A 25,255-nucleotide genomic window follows, 5' to 3' on the forward strand; every position below is an offset into this window, starting at 1 on the left:
CTGACATGATATTTTCAGTGAAATGATTCTATTGCACTTGAAAGGCATGTTTTTTAAAAAAAATCCCCCTAACAAACTTGAATACAGCCTACTGTTTGACAAGGTTACGTTTGGGTGGCATCTGAGATTAATTTAATTATTCTGGGGAACAATAAAATACATGTAGCAGAAAGGCCTTCATATTATCTTTTGTCACTGTCAGTTTTTCTGCGTTGCACAAATTAGATCAAAGCACGTCCCTTAATTCTCTGCTAAGCCTTGATGCGACAATCATCAGCCTAAAAGGTCTCTTTTTCTGGCATGAGTTCAGTCTTACAAGGCAAAAGACTCATTGCTTTTTAAGATTTTATAACGTTTTTTAGTTCATTCTTACATTTTTAGGTAGCAGCATGAGTGTTCCAGGCTGACAAATTTTGATATTCTGAATAGCTCCTGCTAACCTTATCTGTATTTCAGAATATAGCTTTTATTGTATTACCAAAATAGCTTTATGTCATCCTGTTGAATTGCATGGAATTTAAATTGTCAATGCTTGATTTTACTTAATTTTCTGCTTGCCTGTCAATTTATTATTGTCAGTTCAATTTTTCTTTCTGTTCATTTTTTAATTTTTTCCTATTTTTTGCATTATAATTTTCAGTAACCTTCCCATCCCAACTCACTTCTTCAGTTTTTTCATCTCTCTCTCCATCCTCATCCTTTTTCAGGGGTTGAAAAAAAAAGAAATGCACAAATTATTTCCTTCACACTTAAAAAATGATTTTTTTTTATTTTAAAGAAACTCTACATTCATTATAGATTCATTAAAAAAATACAAAAATTTTTATAATCTCTCATGGCCCTATTTACTATTAATGTTTTGGTAGATATATTAATTTCTTATGCATATTTTCTTACATACATCTGATTATGATTTCCGTATAATTTTTTCTGTTTTCTTATGGTTAACATTTGATACATGCATTTGACATGATTTTATAAACCCCAAACTTTCAAATACTTTTCTTACCGAAGAGAAATCACGAGGGAGACTCTCACTCAGATTGTGAGGCAGGGTTGTAGGTGTTACTTCTGATAAAGAAGCAAGTTCATTTCCTGAACAAACATTTCTGGAGAACCCATCCTGTGCAGAGTCCATTTTGAGGATACACAAATACATAAGACTGGTACCCCCATCTCCCATCCCATGAGCATCCCAGCACCATGATGGACCTGTCACCCAGCAGGTCACTCTGCCTTGTTTGGTTCTCCCTGTAGTAGGAATGGGGAGCTCAGTTGCCATGGAAGCACACAAGAAGGTGCCTACTCCCTTGGGAGTGTTGGCTGCACTGAGGAGGGGCCATCTGAGCCAAATCTCAAAAGGAAGAGTAAGAGTTTGCCAAGTAGAATTGAAGAGAGGAAGAACTTGCCAGGTGGAGAAAACTGGAAGGGTGTGAGGGGGGAGTCTGGGGAGCAGGTAAAGTTAGATATGCCTGGGCATGTGATCCTATGGGTGGAGTGGCAGTGATAATGCCAGAGAGGCAAGTTGTGGGTAGATTTTAAAGATTTTGTCACCCTTCTTAAGAGTTTGGGCGTTATCCAAGGAGTTTGGCCATAGGAAGGCAGGAAAGGTTTTAGCAGGAAGTATTAGGTGCTCATATCTGTCTCTTAGACCTCTCTGCATTGATACAGAAAGTCAGCTGTTTGGGACAGAGGGGAGGAGGTAGACTTTAGAGTGATGCCAAATTATGTATACCCATTTTGTGCCAGATATGATTCTAAATGTGTTGTTTTCATGTAATCCTCACAGCAGTGAGTGGGAGGAAATTACAGTTGGTCCAGAGATGCTTAACTTGCCTGTTGTCTTAGGTCCTGACAGTACTAAGTGGCAGAGCAAGAAGTTTGGCTCCATCTCGTTTCTTAGTACTTTATATGAAGAATACAGTTGAGGCTACTTCTGCATGGTTGTCTGAATTAGAGGCAAGGAAGGACTAGATGAGGGCAGAGAGGGCTGTGCTTGGCAGATATTGGTAAGATGACAAAGATTTTCTACATGGCATCAGCTACCTAATATGAAAAGGCCACCAGAATCAGAAAGCATTCAGTGAGCTTTGTAAGTTATATAAGTGTCTAAGCACTATGTTGTACACCTGAAACTAATATAATATTGAATGTCAACTATAATTGAAGTGGGTTTTTTTTTTTAATTTAAAAAAAGGAAAATATTCACTGAGGAAATCCAGAGAGCCTCAGAAGTGACAGTGTATGACTTGCCATGAAGCATTTTCATTACTCATGTATCAGAATACAGAAACTTTCACCCCGAGGAAGGGCTGAGGAGCTGCCTAGACCAGGGGTCCCCAAACTACGGCCCGCGGGCCGCATGCGGCCCCCTGAGGCCATTTATCTGGCCCCTGCCACACTTCTGGAAGGGGCACCTCTTTCATTGGTGGTCAGTGAGAGGAGCACATTGACCATCTCATTAGCCAAAAGCAGGCCCATAGTTACCATTGAAATACTGGTCAGTTTGTTGATTTAAATTTACTTATTTATTTATTTATTTATTTAGTTAGTTCTTTATTTTAAATATTGTATTTATTCCCGTTTTGTTTTGTTTTTTTACTTTAAAATAAGATATGTGCAGTGTGCATAGGGATTTGTTCATAGTTTTTTTTATAGTCCGGCCCTCCAATGGTCTGAGGGACAGTGAACTGGCCCCCTGTGTAAAAAGTTTGGGGACCCCTGGCCTAGACACTACAGGCCAGTGGGTTCCTTTCAAAACCCATGTTGTCTTGCTTGAGAGGCTCCCACTGGCCATGTTTGAGACGTGAGCATTACAGTGTCTGTAATTACTGTCACTAGACAGTAATGATAATATGGAAATTAAAAACATTTTAAAAATTGGTATTGGGGAGAAAAAAGTCAAGTAATAGATGTAAAAAACATTAGAAATAAAAAATCACCATTTTGCAACTACTGTAGTGATAATTCAAGCAGGAATTATCAATGAATGCTCAAAGATTAGGTAGAAGTTTGGGGACTATGTTTATGTAATTTCAAAATCACAAATTTTTATTAATTATGAAGAGGCAGAAATGTAAGCTGACAGTTCCGTAGTCAAGGGATTAAATTAGTAACAGGACAAATGGTATCAGATGCTTTTTGAATGATGCATGGGGAAGGACACATAATTTCTGTAATATTTCCACCAATAACATTTAACCTGGATTTAAATATAAGGAAACAATCAGATAAAACCAAATCGAGGAGCATCCTATAAAGAAACCAGACTCGACTCTTCAAAAATGTCACTCATTAAAAAAAGTATCTAGAAAAGATCAAGAAACTATAGTATACTAAGAAAAATTAAGAGTCTGATAAGTAACGTTAGGAGTATTCTCTGATTGGATTCCAGACTAGGGGAGAAAGCTCTAAAGGACATAGCTGAGACTGCTGGGAAGTCTGAGTAAGGATGTCTGTTGACTGTGATAGTATTTTATCATCGTCAGATTTCATGTGTGTGATTATAGAGGGAAATGCCCTTGTTTTTACATTTAGGGGTGACGTGTCGTAATATATTCAACTTATTTTCAAGTGGTCCAGGAACCAAAGTGAGAGACCGAAAAGAAGCAAATGTAGCATCAGGTTGGTGATGAGACTCATGGTAATTGATGAGTGTAACTGAAGGGTCTATGAGTATTCATTGTACTCTTGTTTAGAATTAGAAATTTTCAACACAAAAATCTGAGGAAAATTTTTTTTTTTTTTAAGATAAACACAGAGAAGGGAGAGGAGCAGAAAGCATCAATTCTCATATGTGCCCTGACCAGGCAAGCCCAGGGTTTTGAACCGGCGACCTCAGAGTTCCCAGGTCATTCCTTTTTTTTAAAATTAAGTGTGAGATGGGGAGGCAAGGAGGCAGAGAGACAGACTCCTGCATGTGCCCTGACTGGGATCCACCTGGCAAGCAAGCCCCCTATAAGAGTGATGTTCTGCACATCTGGGGCTGCTGTTCCGTTGCTTGGCAACCAAGCTATTTCAGTGCCTGAGGCAAGGCCATGGAGCCATCCTCAGCACCCAGGGCCAACTTTGCTAGAACCATTCGAGCCATGGCTGTGGGAGGGGAAGAGAGGGAGAGAAGGAGAGGGGATGGGAGGAGAAGCAGATGGTTATTTCTACTGTATGCCCTGACCGGGAATCAAACTTGAGACTTCCACATGCTAGGCCAACACTCTACTGCTGAGCCAACTGGCCAGGGCCAAAATTGATTTTTAAAATTTTACTTCATGACTAGGTAGACTAAAGGATCTTGCAATACCTAAAACAAATATAATTTTGTTAAAGGCAAATCTTACCTGACTGAAATACTGGATTTCTTTAATGTGACAAATAAGAATATGGGTGAGTGGAAACCCATAGCTGGCCTTTATTTAAGATTTTATGAAGCCTTTGGTAAGTCTTTTCACTAGAGGCTATGAAAAATATTTTAAGTTTATACTGGGGGAAAGGGAGGTTGGGTGGGATTAGTGTCTTATTGCTGTTAATTACTTAAAGATGATCTCCCCCCAATACACACAAATACCTGCCTACCATCAGAATTATAGGAATTGATAGCTACAGAGGCCAAATCTGTCAGAGCTTAGTCAGGGGTCGGGAACCCATGGCTCGCGAGCCAGTTGTGGCCCTTTTGATGGCTGCATCTGGCTCGCAGACAGATCTTTAATAAAAATAATAATAACATTAAAAATATAAAACATTCTCATGTATTACAATCCATTCATCTCCTACCACTCATGTTCATGGTTGCGGGTGGCTGGAGCCAATCACAGCTGTCCTCCGGGACTACACCAAATTTTTATTGGATAATGTATAACATACACAGGTCATTGTATGGTTCTCACAGAATTACATTTTAAAATATGTGGCGTTCATGGCTCTCTCAGCCAAAAAGGTTCCCAACCCCTGGTTTAGTGGAAGGGAAAATCTTTTTGAAAGTGATATATGAGTTCTAAGAGGATGTGCATACTGAAATCTTTCTACTTCAGATCCAGTTGAGGTAGAACGTAATATTTGTGGGTGAAACTAAATATTTCCAGAAGTGAAGTGATGACACTCTGGAGGAAGAATTCAGGAAAGTCTCTGTGATCCCAGATGAGCTGTGTATCTAAGGAGAACCACCCAAATTTCAATTGTCTGCTAGGACTTGAGTTTTCACTTAAGGAATGCCCCCCCACACACACACATACCCCCTGCCAAAATATTGACCTACCTTAGTAATGCTGCCTTACATTTGGATAGCTCTTTACAATTTTAGCAATCGCTTTTACAAACGTTATCTCACTTTGGTCAGTGAGGCTTGAGGGTGAGGGTGGAGGATGAGGAAGTACCATTGTTTCCATGTTACAGGTGAGGGAACTGAAGCTAGAGTGGGTACAGTGGTTAGTCCAGAGCTGGCCAAACTGGGGTTTGGGATTTTGTTTATGCTTGTTGTTCCTATGTCTGTAAACTTGGTAACCTGTGGAGCATCGGTCCAACACAGCACAGTAGAAAGTAAAGAAAGTTAAAATTAAACCACAAACACATTGTATAAGAAGGCAGAAAATTGGTGATGTTTTTGAAAGCTCTTCCATGGAAATAATTTTTTTTTTTAATTAAGTGAGAGGCAGGGAGGCAGAGACAGACTCCCGCATGTTCCCCGACCAGGATGCACTCAGCAAGCCCCTACCAGGCAATGCTCTGTTGCTGAGCAACCAAGCTACTTTAGTGCCTGAGGCCAAGGCCATGGAGCCGTCCTTGGCATCTGGGACCGACTTTGCTCGAACCGTTTGAGCCATGGCTGTGGGAGGGGAAGAGAGAGAGAGAGAGAGAGAGAGAGAGCGCGATGGCGGGGGGGGAGAAGCAGATGGTTGCTTCTCCTGTGTTCCCTGACAAGGAATCAAACCCAAGACTTCCACACAGTGGGCCAATGCTCTACCGCTGAGCCAACTAGCCAGAACCGGAAATAACTTTTATAGAGACAGGGAAGTTTTATTTAAATGGAGAAAACATTTATAAAAAATAGATCTTTTGAGAATAATATTATTTTATCTAGTTAACTACATGTAAATGTAATGACTTGTAAAATGGATTAAATTTCATTAGAACAAAAAGTGGACCTGGAGGCATTATTCAGCCTTGGTTGTTGGGGAGGTGTTTGAGCAACAACAGGCTCTTCCCAGCGACCAAGGCAAGATTGTTTAGGTGAGAGAGGTAAGACATTTGGAGTGATCCCACCTGAGCCACCGTGTGACACAAAGTAGCCTCTCTCTGGTTATTTGCTCATCTCTAAAATGGACATGATAGCATCTGTACTAACCACATGGCAGGCTTGCAAGAATACAAGGTAATTGATAGGAAAACTCGGTTAAAAAGTTGGAATTTCTATAAAAACAAAAAGTGATGTTATATTACGTAAAAACACCCTACCACCTCCTTTTTTATTGCCCATTCCAGTAACAGTATGAAGGTATGAGAAATTATAAGGGGCAGTTTTGAGCCTCTCACTGCTGCGGGGCATCTAAAGCATTCATCAAACCTATAAACACACTACCTTGCCAGGGGGTGCTTCAAGGTCACGCTAAAGGACGTTTTCTTAAATCATATTAATTCCTAAGTATCTGTCATTGATTGGGAGGGGCAGGCCAAGGCCAGTTGAAATTCAGGAAGTGGCAGAGTTCTGTTGTTGGGGGCTTCTGTTGTTGGGGAGTTGAGGCTGCGGGGAGACTGGTGTGTAGCAGGAGTCTCAGTTGCAGGCTGCTGCTGCTGTGGATTGACAGGTTCTACTGATCCTCCTCCTCCCTGATGCTTGATTCCCATAGCACGTCTGAACTGTGATCTGGGTGTCAAGAGCAGCTAGCTGTCTTGGTGTGTCATGGAGTAGAGTGAATTCCGTTTTGGAGAAAAACTGTTCTTCAGTAACAAGACAAAAAAAAAAAAAGATTTTCCCTGGTGAGTGAAGGAATGAAGGGATAAATGCTTTGAGAGACACCTGGCTGCTCATGGTGGTTGGAATGGAATGTGATAGCATAGCATTACCTCTGTAAGGAACCCAGACTGCTCAAGGACAAGTTCCTCTCTACGCAGTCAGTTCTTGGTTTGGGCAAGCTTGTGCGATACTGGGAGTACACAGGGAGCACACAGTTCTGCGGGCAGCACATACATAGAGTCAGGGAACTTGGGTCACCTTCCCGCTCCAACACTGAACAGGGACCCAGGAAGCCTGGCTTATTCTTCAGGGCGGTTGTAAGAGGAAGCATTGGCGAGGTTCAAGGATGATATTGAATAGCATTTCTCCTCTTTAATGCTCACTTTCAGCCCTTCATCAGTGTTCACCAAAGCTATTGATTTATGCAGCATTGTTTAATGAGCCTGGCTTCCAGGTTCTCCCTCTCCTGCCAGGAGGGGGTGAAGCACCGTGAATGTCCTGCTCTTTCAAGCAGTTAAGAGAAAATGCAGTGAACTAGGCTGTCTGCAATAGTGTCATCAGAGCACTGTGTTACTTAGCTTTGAAAAATACTTTTTGAAATCTGTTTTTTTTAATAACCAAAGTCTCATTGGCTCAAACTGCACTGGACAATAGTGAATTTCCTACCTTCTGCTCTCAGGTTTTTTTCTGTGCCCATGTTTCTAAGTGACTTAGTCAGTTACTTCATTTCGTAGCCATTCACCAGAAGTTGAAGAAAGTTGCTTTATTTTTATTGAAAACTGATTTTTCTGTGATCCTCGGAGATCATAATTCACATACTAGTGTAGCTATGTGACCTTTTTGTCACAACTCTATAGTGTCTGTCTACTGAGAAAGTGTTGATAGGATTGTCCCTCAAAATGTCTCTTCTATCAAAAATGAACATTCAAAAGGCTACTGATGGGCAGGTTACAGTGCCAGGTACAGTGGAGTGAGCACACTGCATCCTGTCCCGTCCCGTCCCCCCCCCCCCCCCCCCCCCCCCCCCCCCCCGCTGAGCGCACCCCGGTGACACCAAGCAGAATGCACAGGGCACTCTTTGAAAACTGAAAAACGGGAGCAGGCAGCTTGGGGAAGGAAGCTAAACTGAGAAATAAGAAAGAAATAAGAAATGAGCTTCCTGTGTTTTCTTCTTTTGTCCCTCTTCCCCTATCTCCTGCCTGTGCTCAAAGGCCACCTAAATCCCAGAGTTGCAGAACTCCCAAGAGAATCCCTTGTTTCTAGCCCAGGGAGCAGGACCAGAAGTCCCACAGGGGTAAAGACTGGCGGAAGTCCTGTTACTTTCCATATAACCCCTGTTCACATGTAGTGTGCACATTCTAGACTTCTGTCCATATTTTAAAAACATAATTATACCATACATTTGTTTTCCTCTTAATGGAAGAAAATAATTTATTCTAAAAAGTTAAGTATGCTCTCATTGTAAACTTACTCTTAAATAATTTATTGAGCATTTATAGCTTAGTGCACTGCCTTTGTATCACTATAGTATGCATGTGAATCACCTCGGATTCAGGTGCGACGGGTGAGAGTGTGTTTGCAGCAAACTCCTGGTGTTGCGGAGACAGCCCTGGCCCTGGGTTTGAATGGCATGGAAGTAGTTATTTAACAACTCTCATTTCGGTTGTTTCCAGCTTGTTGATTTTTTAAAATAATGTTGCAATGGGATATTTGTACATAAAGCTTTTCTCCATATTTGGAGTCATTTCTTTGAGGTAGATTCCTAGAAGCAATGTAACTGAATCAGGGATTATGGCTATTTCAATTGCTGATTGATACTGTTGATTGTTTTTGCAGAGGATTTTGCCAGTTGTAATAAATATATTACTCCCCAAGTTGCAGATGAGGAAATTGAGGCTTAGGGTCACAGGGCTAATTAGTAGATGAGCCATGGTTTTCACTCAGCCTGCCTGCCGTGGAGGCTGCCTCCTCCTCCTCCCTGCGCTGCAGCCGCGGCGCTCACCATGCCAGCTTCTTCAGAGAGTTTGTTTGAGGCAGTGACATTGTTTGCCCTACCATTGGCTATGGTAATTTGGTATGGGAAAAAATAAGTTCATCTTAATGTTAATTTTTATTTCTATCTGTTTGACAGAGTCTGTGTCTTTAACTGGTCATATCCTTTGTCCTTTGATAAATTTTGTTTCCTAGATTGGTCTTATTTACTTAATTTATATGTGCTGTGAACATGATAGAGATGTTGACTTGTTTCTGCTGTGATTTTTTGCAAGTTTTTTTTTGTTTGTTTTTGTATTTTTCCAAAGTGAGAAGCAGGCTGGAAGGGGGAGCAGGCAGACAGACTCCCAAAGGTGCCCGACCAAGATCCACCTGTCATGCCCACCAGGGGGCGATGCTCTGCCCATCTGGGGCGTTGCTCCACTGCAATCAGAGCCATTCTAGCTCCTGAGGCGGAGGCCATGGAGCCATCCTCAGTGCCTGGGCCAACTTTTGCTCCAATGGAGCCTTGGCTGTGGGAGGGGAAGAGAGAGAGAGAGAGAGAAAGTAGAGGGGGAAGGGTGGAGAAGCAGATGGGCGGTTCTCCTGTGTGCCCTGGCCGGGAATCGAACCCAACACTTCTACATGCCAGGCTGACGCTCTACTGCTGAGCCAACTGGCCAGGGCCGCAAGTTGTCTTTTTTTTGCTTTTTAAAACATAATATTTGTTTTTTTATGTAGCTGTAATCTTTTTTTTTTTCCTGTTCCCAACTAAGCTAAAAGAGAGGTCCCCTTGCAGAAGTTTGACGAACATGGGAAGATATTTTTAAAAGGAAGGTTATGTGTTTTCAGGGCACTTGAAGAAATGCAGCGTTAATCTTTGGCTGTTTTCCTCACGGCCATGTTTACCTCAGACTCTCTCCCTCCTCCCTTACGTAGACAGTTTTCCACACACATTTTCCTGCTAAAACAGGAGGGCAAATTATGGGGTGATGGTGCCTGAGAATGTGATTTATAGTTTTTAAAACACAGAGTAAGTTTTGGAAGGGCAATTTGAAGTAATGTAACATGAAGAGCTACTTTAGCTTTTTGCCGTAATTTTTTTCTATACATTATCGATTCTTATAACAGTACTAGATCAATCTTCCAATTTTAAACTTTAAAAAATGTTTATATATGCATGCATTTTAAAAATAAAGTGATTCTATAGGACTTGTTGTGAAAAACAATATAGTCCCTTACCCCTAATACTCCAACCCACTTTTCTATTATTTAAACTTTTTACTGAATCTTGTGGTATTTGCCTTCATTCATATCTTTTTTTTTTTTTTAACAGATTGTGTATGTGTGTGTTTATCCTCAGGTCTCTAAGTGACATGCGGTAATTTTTCTGATTTCTAATACAGGCTGTCTCTGTTATTGACTTCTTGCTGTGGAAGGTCAGGATTTAGAGTCCTCACGCCCCACCTGCCACCTGTTTCCACCTGTTCTGTGTCTTTTCCTTCCTTTCTCCCTCTCCCACTACCATTCCATCACACACATTCATGCTTCTTATTCTGTCTTCCCTGTGTAGTTTTCTGTCCTTGATTTAACTCAGCATTCAGTGCTTACATTATTACAGTTCTGTAAATGTTATTCCCAGCTAAGTCATGTAGTTTCCTATAATTTTCTGTTTCTGCACAATGTATTGTTTCCTGTAGAATTAGTAATTGCCATGCTTTTTACTTTATTCATTTTCTTTATACTTATTCACCCGCAGGTTGTTACTCTCAGTTCACCTGATCTCATCTTCGAGATGACTCTCCAGAGCTCTTACTTGCCCATTTCAGAGGCTCAGTTTCTAGACACCTGCACAGTTTTCAGCTCTACTTCTATTGGCATTCTAGTGAACACCATTTCTCCCTTTAGTTTATAGTTAGTTAATAGTACGGCTAAGTATAGGATTCTAAATTGGAAATCATTTCCCTCAGACTTTGGATGCATTTTTCCAAAGCCTTCTATTTTTCTAGTGTTGCTTTTGAAAATTTCTGATTCTTGATTCTTCATGTGGTGCCTGTTTTTAATCTCTGGAAGCATTAGGGTTTCTTCTTTGCCCCCAGTTTCTAAAAATCCGTGATGCCTAGTCTTGCTATATAGATCTGTTTTCTTCTGGCGAGCTGAACATTGAGTGATCCCTTTGAATTTGGAAATTTATATCCTCTGTGTGTTGTGCCATCCTTAACTAGAAATCTTGATGAAAAATTTAAAGGGAAATTATAATGAATTTGTGTTTATATAAACATGTTTGTTCAAAGTTGTAATTGATCAGTTAAATGTTGAAACAAGATCATGGTGATTAAGTTGGCCAACCAGAATTTAAAAGAGTTCTGACAATCATAAAATATAGACAATCACACATTTCATTTGACAGAGCAAATGAAAATTGCAGTGAGTGAATTGTTCAGGCCATTCATTACTCTAGAAACCAGCCTAGACTTGTACCATGGGCAAGTAGATTTATTTTAAACTTTCTTCACTTTTATTCAAAGGAAAATCATTTAATTCAATCCATGTAATTTCAGAAGCTTGAAGGTACATTCTTGCCCATTACAATACAATGGGTAATACTTGCCCATTACAAGTCCAGATGGTCACCTATGCTGCTGACTGACTGGCTATAAATCAGAAGCTCCCATGACCCCCTCCTCTGGTTCAGTTAATTTGCTGGAGTGGCTCACAGAACTCAGAGAACCATTTTGCTTCAAAGATCACCAGTTTATTGTGAAGGGATACGACAGGAATAGCCAGATGGGAGAGACGCTAGGGCAAGGGACGTGGGAAGTGGCATGCACCCTTCAGCGTGCAGTCTCTCCCAGGATCTCCACAGGTTCACCAACCTGGAAGCTCTCCAAACCCTGTCCTGTGGATGTTTGTGGAGGCTTGATTACACAGGTGTGATTGATTAACTCATTGGCCATTGGTGATTAACCCAAATATGGGGGAAGTGAACTGAAAGGTCCAACCCTCTCACCAGCAGGCTGGTTCTGGCAGCCGTCCTAGGAGCTTTCCAATACTCAGCTCATTAAGGTGAACTCAGGTGTGGTTGAAAGTAGCTTGTTGTGAATAACAAAAGACACTCTTATCTTTCTTATCACTTAGGAAATTTTAAAGAGTTTAAAGTTCTGTGCCAGGAACAGGAACAAAGACCAACTATATATTAATTATAAATCACAATATAACAAACCTTACTTCCGAATATAAATAGTAACTATAGCACACTTTCATGTGGGCTAATAATGAACCTTGTTTTCTCTTTTCTACCAGCTTTTTGGAGACTGGGAAGCTCAGCTGCGGAGAATAATGAAGCTCATTGCTGGTGGTGGCCTGTCCATCACGGGCTCTCACAACATGTGTGGGGACTATCTGTATAGCGGCCACACGGTCATGCTCACGCTCACCTACTTATTTATCAAAGAGTGTAAGTCTATAACAGGCTCCCATTAGAGTTTTCTCATCTGCCATTTCTGGTGGTCTGAAAGTCTGCTGAAGCGAGACTGGAGGCCTCAGGAGAGCAGTACCTCAGCTCACCGCCAGGCCTGGGTACAGCAGGCCCCCCAGGAGATGTACGTGCTATAGAGGAACTGCCCTTCCTGGCTGGGGTGCCTTGTTCCCTCAAGTGTCAGCTGTAGTATTGGGGGGTTTTACAGATGCTGGAAGGAACCAGAAGGAAAACACAAGGACACAGAAATCTAGTCGTGGATGGAAGATCAGGTGTTCACACTTAGTAGCCATTTTTCCGAGCGCCTGGCACTGTGCTATAAGCTGAGGTTACAATGGTGGGTCAGTCATGTCTTTACCCTCATAGAGGCCATGGGCTCAGGAAGACTAAATGAGGCAGACAGTAAGTAGGAAAGTTCCTTTAAAAAACGTGCTTAAAATATTTGATTATGAAATACACAAAAGCAAATAAAATGTTAATATATGATTAAAGCCCTTCATTGCTTCCCCCTCCCATTTTTCCTGTATCATTTCCATGCATGTTTTTGTATGTGCGTGTTAGTGTTTTCTGGTTTTTAAAATTTATATAAATGGTGTCATGCTATGTATAGTCTTCTGCCACTTTTCTCTCAACTGTGTTTTTTAGATGAGGCTCTGGTTCATTTTAATTACTGTTTGAATTACAGTACTGTAAAGGAACCACAGATTAATTTGTTCATTTAGCTACTTATAGGAAATTCAGTTGTAGTTATTATTTTACTGTTAGAAACAATCTCCATGAGCATTAGACAGGCAGTTTGCATGAAGAGTGACAAATAAACCAGTTGCTGATACCGCAGAGGAAGGTCTCACATTGCAGTCTGGAGATGTCCTGGGGGCGTGTGGCACCTTGGAATTTTAATATGGTTGAAATTTAGAGTGGGAGTAATGATAAGAAATATGAATGAACTAACTGGAAAGTAGGAACTAGATCATGGAGCCTTAGGCCATGAAAAGGAATCAGAACTTCCATCTGACAGAGATGGGATGCCTATGAAAGGGCCGTACCAGTGGGGCAATGTCATCCTTTTCTGAAGGAGAAACCACTCTGGTAGCAGTTTGCAAGAGGGATTGGAGAGGGACAGGACCGGAGACCAGGAGAAAAGTTAGGAGACTGCTTCTGTAATCCAGGACAAGATGGTGGCGGTTCAGACTACCATGATGGCATCGGGGATGGAGAGGAATGGAGGAATCAGAGGGATACTGATAAAGATCAACAGTTAACAGGATTGATTATGGGGACACAGGAGACAGGTGGTAGACTGAAGGGTGAATCAGTTTCGGTCTTAAAAAATTAATGGGACACAGCAGAAGAAGAGATGGGCTTCAGGGCACTGAGAGAAGGGTCACATACTTACTATGTGACTAAATAGAGTGAATTCGAACAATGCCTACCCAGAATTGTCAGGGCATGATCCAGCCCTTGTACTAGGACATAACCGAGCTTAGAAAATGGGAACAGAGTGGGCCTGATGTTGGCAGCCATGGGGGAGGGATTTCTGGCCCTTGTTGGTTAGTACCAGAAATCATTTCATGGGATTAAGCTTTGTCCTTCTGAAAGGTAATAAAGCAGTGTGCCATACTGGGCCATAAACTGATTTTTGAATCCTGGTGCTATCACTTACTAGCTCGTGACCTTGGGAAACATTTAACCTTCCTAAGTCTTGGTTTCCACGTCTTTAGAATGAGCTGCTGATAGCTATTTCATCAGTGAGCAATAGGTGGTAAAAATTAAAATAGAAGGTGTATATGTATATATGGACACTTATAATAGAGTTGCATGAAAAATGAACTGGAGTTGCTATTCATTGCTATATTGTTAAGGCATCAAATACAAATTTTTTGGAAATGTAATATGGAGCCCTATACATACAGTAAGACTCCCTAACCTGATCACTCCATTTAAAATTGCAAACCACCCTTCACCCTTCTGATCCTGCTTTAACTGTTCAACTTTAAAATTTAAAAAAAAAAAATTTTTTTTCCATAGCATTTAACACTCCTAACATAGTGTATAATTTTCTTATTTACCATAATTATTTTTTCTCATCTTTCTTCCCTGCTAGGAAGGGATCTCCTCACAAAGGCAGGCTCTTAGCCTGTTTTGTACATTCATTTCAGTACCTGGAGCAGTTGCTATCCCAGCCACATTGTGCATGCTTAATAAATATTGGTTGAATGAATAAACTGATTCTTGGACTTCTAAAAATCCAATAAAGTTCTGGAATTTCTCCCCTGGGGTGGGAAGGAAGAATAGGCCACATTTAAACAATATTTTTGCCCAAGATTTCAGACTCTCTGAAGCCCGTCTATTGAGAATACATGGCCGCAAGACCTACACTAATGGAGATTTTGATGCTTCCCTTGGGTGATTTCCCAGGGATGGTAGAGGCTAGTATTTATGTGACACTGCCCTACCTTTGGGAATGCACTTGAACTGGAATGCACTTGAACTGGCATTTGGGTTTTTTCTTATTTGTTTTTGAGAATTGGATATCTAAAAGACTTTCAGGGTAGTGTATCGTTGCAGAGCTTGGAAAAAAAACAAGACAGTTGTATCAATTATAATTGCTTAGTCCATGATAAGGGTCTATAGACCGGAGGCATTGATTTCTTGTAGAGAATTAAACCCACATTATTTACAGGTAAATTAAATGTACGTAGGCAGCTCTTTCTTTTTTTTTAATGGATCATGACACATTTTTAACCTGTCCTTATTTGTCCTTTTAAACTGTATGATTATATGAATCAAGTAACAGCCAAATACGAATTACTATTACTAGTAAAATCAGAAAGACCCAAGGTAATTGCATTCACAGTGGTAGTGGAGGTAGTGGAGGTGTGGTTGGGTGCCCTTAGTAGTGCTTGAATAGTGGGATTATTATCAATTTCCCCTCTTTTCAGATTCTCCTCGACGACTCTGGTGGTACCACTGGATTTGCTGGATTCTCAGCGTGGTTGGAATCTTCTGTATTCTCTTAGCGCATGACCACTACACTGTGGACGTGGTGGTGGCATATTACATCACTACGAGACTCTTCTGGTGGTACCACACTATGGCCAATCAGCAAGTGAGTTTTCCTACATTTGATTTTATCTTCTATTGCTCCCGAGTTGGTGCTGTGGGCATGGCAGGGGGAAAAGTACAAAGTATCCATAGATGTCTTAGGTTTCTCTTTTCTTAAGGGATAGTCAGCTAAGATTATGTTGTCTTTTATGATGCTGATCCACTTGACAATCAAAAATTAACAGGAAGTGTGTTAATAATGACATAGGAGATTGCATCCTTTTGTAACAAGAATTACATTCCTATTGTCGCTAAAAATATTTACTAAGCTGTGCTCACCTGTTGCTTGATTTGCATTTCTACCTTCTTCCTACCCTTTGCCCCTCACCAGCTTAATACTTAACATTTAATTAAGTTTGTCCATTTTCATTGTAGAAGAGTGGCTAACAAAAAAGCTAATTGAGGTGTTTATTTATAGCCAAGTGATTGAGTAAGCCACAAGTCTTTCTTGCACTCTTGGAGTTGGAGTGATTTGTTTCTCTACCAGGTTGTTTACCAGTTTGCAGATGAATGCACAATGTAGAATGGCAGTGTGACTATAAAACTGGGGTGTGTCAGTGGACATGGGACCAGTCTGGGCCCTTTGTAAATTTTTTTTGTGTGTGTGTATGTGTGGCAGATACAGAGTCAGAGAGGGACAGACAGGGACAGACAGGCAGGAAGGGAGAAAGATGAGAAGCATCAATTCCTGACTGCGGCTCTCCAGTTGTTCATTGATTGCTTTCTCATATGTGCTTTGGCTGGGGGCTACAGCAGAGCAAGTGACCCCTTGCTCAAGCCAGAGACCCTGGCCTCAAGCTGGTGAGCTTTGCTCAAACCAGATGAACCCGCACTCAAGCTGGTGACCTCGGGGTCTCAAATCCGGGTTCTCCACATCCCAATTCGATGCTCCATCCACTGTGCCACCACCTGGCCAGGTCCTTTTTAAATTTTAATATAAAAAATATTTGGAACTGTAAGGGTTATTCAATGGATGAAGTGTCATCCCACCGTACTGAGGTCACGGGTTTGATTCCTGGTCTTGGCACATACAAGAAGCAATGAATGAGTGCACAACTAAATGGAACATCTAAGTGGAAAAATGATTTGATGCTTCTCTCCCCCTCCCTCCACTTTCTCTCTCAAATCAATGGGAAAAAATTTTTGTTTAGTAAATCTTTATTTTTTAATTTTTTTCTTGAGAGAGAAGGAGAGGCAGGAAGGGAGAGAGATGAGATGCATCAACTTATAGTTGCGTCACTTTAGTTGTCATTGATTGCTTCTTATATGTGCCTTGACCAGGGGCCTCAAGCCAAGACAGTGACCCCTTGCTCAAGCTAATGTCCCCGGAATCATGTTGATGAGCCTGCACTCAAGCCAGTGACCTTGGGGTTTTGAACTTGAGTCCTCAGCGCCCCAGGTCAATGCTCTATCTACTGCACCAACCACTGGTCAGACCAATGGGGAAAAAAAAAATTTTTAATTAGTCTTAAAGTGAAAGATTTTGAGAAAAATAAGTATATTCCTTTTGGGGCTGAAACAAATTCATTCTTCTTCCTGACTCAGTTTTTTCTTTATTGTCTTAGGTGCTAAAAGAAGCTTCCCAGATGAACCTCTTGGCCAGGGTATGGTGGTACAGGCCATTTCAGTACTTTGAAAAAAATGTCCAAGGAATTGTACCTCGGTCTTACCACTGGCCCTTCCCCTGGCCAGTAGTCCACCTCAGTAGGCAAGTTAAATACAGCCGGTTGGTAAATGACACATAACAGCTGTATAAAGTGGAGGAACGAGGAACTGTCCGAAGTGCTAAGAACTCCATGAGAGAAGATGCCATAAAATAAACCTCCCTAATCCTACTATCTTTCAACAGTTACCTTGACTTAACCTATTGAGTTACCTGGTCAGCACTGTGATCTTTTTTTCTCTCCAAAGGACCTGCGTTGGACAACAATAAAGAAAATTGAACCTATCATGCACTGTACACATTTCCTGTTCATAAGTTTGGGATTTACATAACCTACAACCACCATGTTCCTTTGTATATGATGCAACAGCATAAATGTAAGCTTTTATATCATAAGTTCTGGTCTTTCCAGTCACATCTGGAAATAAAACATATTATTTTCTTGGGAAAACATACTTTTCATATCTCTTGCCCCAAAGATTGGGCTGTAAGCCATTTTCTAGCAAATGTCTCTATGAAGGTTTCTTAGTACCTGAATGGGGTTCAATTCTGTGAAATCTTTCTACCTGTTGCACCAATATTCAAATAACAATGGCAGACACAGAAAGGTTTATTAACTTTAGGTTTTGTAAAATCAGAGACAGTGTGTCAAAAAGTGCAAAAAAAAAAAGATTCTGTTATGAAGTGATTTTCTAAGTATTTCCTAACTTTATTTTTCAAATGATGTTATGAAAACCAAATTTAAAGATTTTTACATGTCAAAGAGAAGAGAGTTAAAATTTAAAAATGCTTCTTGGGAGAGAAATTTGTCTATGTTTCTAGTGCCTTTCTTGTCTTGATTGTATGGTCAGTAGGCGATCTTAAATGTTTTTATTTAAAATGAAGTATTCCATGAAAATATAAATATATGTATACACTACTAAATTTTGCATTTATAGCTAAATTAAATCAGAAGACTACTTATGGTTTTTAAATTCTGAATTAAAGAATGGGGGGAGGGGTTAATTAGAAAGTCAGAGCCTGTTCTCATATTGTGAGCAGGTGGCAATGACATGTAGCACTTAAATTATTTTATCTATCTGGTAGTTCAGTTTTAACTATACAATGAAAACAGCCATGAATACATTTTTTTAAAAGTGAGTTTTGAAAATGATCACTTAACTAAAACTTGAAATCTATAAATTAGTTATCCATACTCTCATGACAATTTTGTTGGTAAACAACAAAAAAGAGATCTATTTCTTTAAAATATATTTGTGCAGAAACTGCATGTAACTCTAAGTTTTACTCCTGACATAAGTATGTTTGGGGAAGTATTCTATTCTATACTTGCCAATGTGGAGAACAAAATAGTTTTTTAAGAATGAAGAAGTATATATATCCACTCTGTATTTTATGTGCCGCAGAATTATCTTCTGTAGGGTTTCTTTTGTGTGTATTCACAAGGTGATATTTGTATTGTAAAACAATAATGGTGAAGGAAATAAAAAGGCTTTTAAAATTTTGTTTGTTTTAAATCTTTGTAAAGTTATTATTCCAGAGAGTATACTGATATCTTAACAGCTTACCTAGATCATAAATGAATCAAAATGCACTTTTTAATAAAAACTGATACTTAAAAATGAATGGCTATTTCTGGTGTGTTCAGATTTTCACAGAAGTTCTAAATGAAGTCATTAAAACAAGGTAAGAGATTCAGTTTTGGAATTTCTTCTCTGAGTGGTTTTGAGATAGGGTCTTTAATAATTATATTTTCTTTCCCTTGAGATTCCTTAAAATGTGTTCTCAACTTCAGTAATCTCTACAGATTAAATGCATTTTATATTTTTATTTTATTGTACCTTTTAGTGAGAGAGAGATAGAAAGGCAGAGAGACAGGAAAGGTGAGAGATGAGAAGCATCCACTCATCATTGTGTCACTTTAGTTGTTCATTAATTGCTTCTCATACATGGCTTGACCTGGGGGCTCTAGTCAAGCCAGTGACCCCTTGCTCAAGCCAGCGACCATGGAGTTATGTCTATGATCCTATGCTCAAGCCAGAGATCCCACACTCAAGCTGGTGAACCCATACTCAAGCTCTTGACTACACGTTTCAAATCTAGGTCCTCTGCGTGCCCAGCTGATGCTCTGTCCACTGTGCCATTACCTGGTCAAGCCAGATTGCATGCATTTAAAAATATGCAGTTGAACCTTGAACAATTTGGGGATTAGAGGTACCGCCCCCTGTGCAGTAGAAAATCTTCATATAACTTTGTACAGTCAGCCCTTTGCATCCCAGGATATGAAGGAGCAACACCCCCCTCCCCAACCCCCATTGAGTTGAGAGAGACAGAGAAGCATCAAGTTGTTGTTTCACTTAGTTCCATTTAGTTGTGTATTCATTAATTGCTTCTTGTATATGCCCTGACCAGGGATTGAACCCACAACCTCTGGCGTGTAGGTAAATGCTTTATCTACTAAGCTACCCAGCCAGGGTCAGGACCACTTTTTTTTTAATTTGCATATAAGTGGACCAACGTGGTTCAAACCTATCTTGTTCAAGGGTCCACTGTATACAAAACAATCACAGGTAAATTAAATCCAAACTGCACACAATTCTCTAATCCTCAACCAAGTCACTGACTTGACTTTTTTCACTGGTAACTCCTCCATTATATCTCTTTTTTTGGTTTGTAAAAGAAAAGTAAATATTAAATAAGAAATACAGTATTTGTACTTTGAATAATAAATGGTAATGCAAAATAACTTAAAGATATTTCTGACATGTTACAGAAAGGCAGATATTAACAGTGGAGGCCTGTTCTTATTAATAAATGTCTGGGAGGCTAGACATGTCAGACCAGTACGATTTCCTTTGTGGAGCTTTGGACTTTGTGTCAGAGAGGGAATGCAGTAGTGTCTTATGGTAAATAGAGCAAAGTTTTTGTATAGATTTGTATTTAACTTACAGGCTTTTACTAACATTGACTATTGTATACTGCATATTGAAAGTGAAAAGAACTTGAGTATTTGTATTGAAAATGAATTATTGGCACATGCTAACAATAGTATATTTTCTTCTAAGTCAGAATAGTTATATTAAAAGTTTGTAAGTTTATATACTCTGTATGAACTAAGAAATTCACTTGCTGATTGCTCTTCATGCCTGACTGCGTTGATTCATGAATTAAAGTATCTTGTGACTCTCCAGTCTGCCAATCCCAGGAGGGACAAAGAGATTTCATTGTCTTCCGGAGGATTGTAGTATACTTGATAACTCCTGCCTGCATGACAACATGTCCTTTTTTATAAATCAAAGTCCTAAACAATAAATTCATTCTGCTCTCTTTACAGGTTGGGCACTTGTATTATCCTAACCTTCATACAACCTCAATGTTAGTTATTATCCCCATTTTACCTGAGGTGACTCTGGTATGTTAAATAAGTTTCCAAAGTATGCAGCTGGTAAGTGGTGAAAAACCAACTGGAGTCCCAAGTTTCCACCCTCTCTTCGTTCCCCATCCCCAATTCTCTGGGTTTTCCTAAATTCTTTAATAAGATGCTGCAGTGGAAAAAAAAAAAAAAGAGGCTGCAGTGGGAGAAATCTGTGCTTATGGTGGTAAAGCTAAGTAAGATAATTATTATGGCCTGGAGAGTGGGAAATTCACACCATTAGGTGTGAGAGGATGATTTTGCCAACTTCCAAATTGTTGTGTCTTTTATTTGTATCTCAAGAAAATACCAAAATTAATATCTCATAGACTTGATAAATGTCACATAAAATGAGAGGGTGTGCTAGCTTTCAGTAGACCATTATACAAAAACTCATGCAGGTTTTGAATTAACTAGGAAACAGAATATGCTCCTTGAATCCCTTAATATTGCTTTCTTCTATTTTTTTCTCCCTTTTGTCTGAAAACTGAATAAATCAAAATTGCAGACTTGAAATTCTGCTTTTCAGCATCTTAAAGTACTAGTCTATATTCTGGTTCAGAGGACAAGTAGGAAGAAAGTTAAGCGATGCCCGCCCTTCAAAGGCTCAGACTCCAGCTACCATGAGAATGTCGGACATGGGTATGATCAATGAGAGAGAGGGAGAGAGGGAGGAAAATTGGAAAAGGAGACGAGCTGGGCCCCAGGGAATGAAGATGTGGATAGTAGATGAGGCAGCAGTATTCCAGCAGAGTTGCAGGAGGGCAGTGAGTGGCTCTGGCTCTCTGTTGGTGAAGAGAGTGTGGAGTGAGGATTTATCATAAGAGTTTATATTGATTGCACCTAGGAGAAATTCTTTGAATTCTCGAGCAATGGAATGACACACTAGTATAGTATCTAGTGATTGAGAAAATACATGCTATGCTAAATAAAATTTCTCTTATGTTTTGAGTCTTGGCTCTGAATTCTTTCTTAGCCAGAACTCAAGTACCAAGGTTGCTAAAAGGGGTCTGGTCTGACTCCACTGGTCTAACATCTGTTGCCATTTTTGCCACTGCTAATGTTTAGGAGCTGTGTGTCATATTCTAAGCTGTTTACTGGGAAAGAGTTATCAGGGACATTAGTTAGCAACAAGTAGGATTACTTACAGAAATCTAAGAACACTAAGGGAAAATATCAGGTGGCTATAGTCCGAAATGATTGGTCTATTTATGTCAAAGTTAGGGTGCACAGAATTTTCTATTTGTTTAATCATTTGCTTCTTTCATATTTATATTCATTTCTTTGAGAGAGAAAAGGAGAGAGGGAAGCACCGACTCATTGTTCCACTTAAGTTGTGTACTTATTGGTTGCTTCTTGTATGTGCTCTGACTGGGATCAGACCTGAGACCTTGGCATGTTGCGCCAATGCTCTGGCCAGTGAGTCACCTGGCCAGAACCTTTTCTCTTACGTTTAAAATTTTTTATTGACCTTAGTGGGCTGACATTAGTTAATAGAATTATACAGGTTTCAGGTGCAGAATTCTACAATATATCATCTGTTCACTGTATTGGGTGTTTACCACTCCTAGTCAAGGCTCCCTCCATATCATACACTAACTTTTATTTAGAATTCATAACCTGCAAACTCACTTAGATAACCCTGGATGCAGTGGTAGGATTCAGCCAGTTTGCATCAGTTTGGCAGAACCAGTACCTAATTTTTTGTTGAGTTTGGTGAACGCATTGTTAAAATGGTGCTTGTAATCAGGGTTCTCTCTAAGGTGGGCGCCTGGGCAGCTGCTCAATATGGAACTCACAAATTTACATTCCTTACTCTTCTTTTTAACATTCATCTGAACAACAGCATATTCCAAGTGCCCATAGTAATGTTCATTCTGTCCATAGGTGAAAAAAATTTGATGAAACTATGCTTGTAATGTTTATTTTTTCATTTCATAAAACTCATTATACCTTTGTGAAATACTGCATTTTAATTCCCTTATGTTTGTTACTTCAATAAACAAACACAAAGAGATGAAGTGCCAAACAACCAGAGGGTGACAAGCTGTCATTGGAAATATCTTAAATAACAGTTTTATTGTTTTAGGTCAGGTATTATTTAATATTTTTTCATTAATATTTTAAAACTTTCTTATAACTGTACCCTGAAATTTTATTCTACCTTGGAATTTAACGCAACAGTTTGGAACCCATATTGCAAAAATCGTCAAAAGAGTACAAAACAAGTTCTTAAAATCGGTATCCTATATACATGGCCATGTTACTTATTATGTACCTTCCGATGATGTCATGGAAGTACTTAACCTAACAACATTACTGCACAGGACAAGGGCTATTGACTTAAATTTCATGTACAAACTTTGTAATAATCTTGTTGAGTGTCCTGCTCTCCTGGAGACCTTGTGTTTTAATGTTCTAAAGTCATAACAAGAGAAAGCAAGTTTTTAAATATGGGTTTCTGTAGAAGAAACTATGCTCATTTTAGTGCCATAAAGAGAATGATGAGGGAATATAACAAACTGCCTCTTGATATTGATATAATTTATCATTATGCAGCTTTTATAATATTTGTTGTTTGTTATTTTGCTAATGTCTATGTAATGTCTTAATAATTTGTACTCTTTTATTGCCTAGATTTAAATTTAATTTCTATTTTGAGTCTATGTATGTGTTGCCATGTAACTTCCATTGTTGGTACTTTTTCTATTTTTTTCTTTTTTTTCCCCATGCTCTGTGATTATATATTTTTTTCTTCCTTTATATACTTGATCTTTATTCTTGAAATACCTTATTTCTAAACACTAATACTGATGTAGTTTATATATACAGCTCACAAAAATGAGGGGATCAGGGAATGTGCAGATACTCCAGTACTTTCAGCCTTTTGTATAGTGCATTTTCACCAATGAAATAAAAGTTGGTTTTGCATCTCATTTGCATAATCAACTAACTTTCTTTGACTTGTCTTTGACTTGTCTGCTTTTCTGAATTTCTTGTTTAATTTTAAATAAAGCAAATACTTCTTTTTATTGCTTCATATTCATTTTGAAAAATGCCCTAATTTTTGTGAGCAGTGTATATTGTTTGAATCGTGACACTTTTTCTACTTGAACAATACCAGCTTTTTTTTTTTAATACCAACTTTTTTTTGTGATATTTTTGTCTTGTCCCAGCTATTGGCTTATCTTTTACAATTTTTCCTTTTTATTTCGATTCTGATTATTGCATACTCTTCTATAATTTCCTCTGGTGATTGTAGCAATATGTTATAAAACTTTGTATTCTTTATTACATGTCCTTGCTTGGATATTGATGCATATACTTTTCAATAAGTTTTTGTGCATTATCTTGTAATCTTTGATAAAGGATATTAATGTCTATAAATACATATTATTACTATGTAATATTAAAACAGTTTCAAAAAAGCTTTTTGCAGTAACCCTTTAAAGGATGAAAAGACAACAGAGTTTAACAGATTTTTTTCAGTAAAAAAACAGAAATCTGTTATCAGAATTGGCCTTGGATGGTACAAAACAGTCACAAGCACAACCAGTCCAACTTGAAGAACATCAATTATTGAAATAAGAAATGATAACTCCAAAATTGAATATAGTCTTCCTGACTGTTGGACAGTGCAACAATAGAACTATTTTAAAGAAAAATATGATGGACTAGTAATTTCTAACAAAAAAGTAAGTATTGTGCAAAATATGACTTCATAAAAGAGAAGTGTTTATGTGTCAAAAGAATGGAAATGTTTTCAGATTGAGGCATCAGGGAAAAATAAAGAGGTACAGCAAGCTTCTCTAAGAAAAAAAATTGAAAGAACATTTTGCATCAAAAGCTCATAACATTTGTAAAAACTTAAAAAAATGTGAGCAGGATTCAATAACAAAGCAATAGATATGATGATTGAAAACTACTTAAATACTATTTGTAGAGTATTTAATATAGTTTACAGCCTGGCAAAAAGATGTAAACCATTTTTAGACATAAAGCTGAGATAGAAGTGCAAATTATAGAGCCCTGGCTGGCTGGATGGCTCAGTGGTAGAGCATTGGCCTGGCGTGTGGAAATTTCAGATTCAATTCCTGGCCAGGTCACACAGGAGAAGTGCCCATCTGCTTCTTTACCCTCCCCCCTCTCCTTTCTTCTCTGTCTCTCTCTTCCCCTCCCACAGCCAAAGCTCCACTGGAGCAAAGTTGGCCCTGGCGATGAGGATGGCTCCATGGCCTCTGCCGCAGGTGCTAGAATGGCTCTGGTTGCAGTGGAGCAATGCCCCAGATGGGCAGAGCATTGCCCACTGGTGGGCATGCCGGGTGGATCCTGGTCGGGCTCATGCAGGAGTCTGTCTCTCTGCCTCCCCACTTCCCACTTCATAAAAACACACAAAAAAAGTGCAAATTACAAATGGATTAGATACAGGAATAGTACTACATTTGCATAAAACTGCTGTGAACATAGTTGATTTCATTGCAAAAGAAATTTAAAAATATTTACTAAAATTATTAAAAATAATACAAAAGTATGTTTTATTATTGACAAAGCTTTAACAATATCTTGCATGCCAGTTATTATACTTTTCTTAAAAGTTGTGGATTCAGTTACATCATCAATAATTTTTGTTGAGCTAGTTGAATTGGAAAAACAATATGCAGAGACAATATGTTCTTCAGTTAT

The 25,255-nt window shown here is 39.2% G+C and overlaps 1 protein-coding gene across 10 annotated transcripts in view; it reads left to right on the top strand.

The window, feature by feature from the left end:
• The window catches only part of SGMS1 (sphingomyelin synthase 1), a 327,448-nt gene extending 308,784 nt beyond the window's left edge, over positions 1-18,664 (top strand). For all 10 annotated transcript variants that reach the window (XM_066348467.1, XM_066348469.1, XM_066348466.1 and 7 more), the window contains 3 exons: positions 12,218-12,371; positions 15,335-15,501; positions 17,063-18,664. In XM_066348467.1, the coding sequence (XP_066204564.1) occupies positions 12,218-12,371; positions 15,335-15,501; positions 17,063-17,242 (501 nt within the window). In that variant the 3' untranslated portion in view covers positions 17,243-18,664. The remainder of the gene's footprint in view (positions 1-12,217; positions 12,372-15,334; positions 15,502-17,062) is intronic.
• The last annotated feature ends 6,591 nt before the right edge of the window (positions 18,665-25,255 follow it).

The sequence above is a fragment of the Saccopteryx leptura genome, chromosome 9, assembly GCF_036850995.1.
Source record: "Saccopteryx leptura isolate mSacLep1 chromosome 9, mSacLep1_pri_phased_curated, whole genome shotgun sequence".
Lineage (NCBI taxonomy): Eukaryota > Metazoa > Chordata > Mammalia > Chiroptera > Emballonuridae > Saccopteryx > Saccopteryx leptura.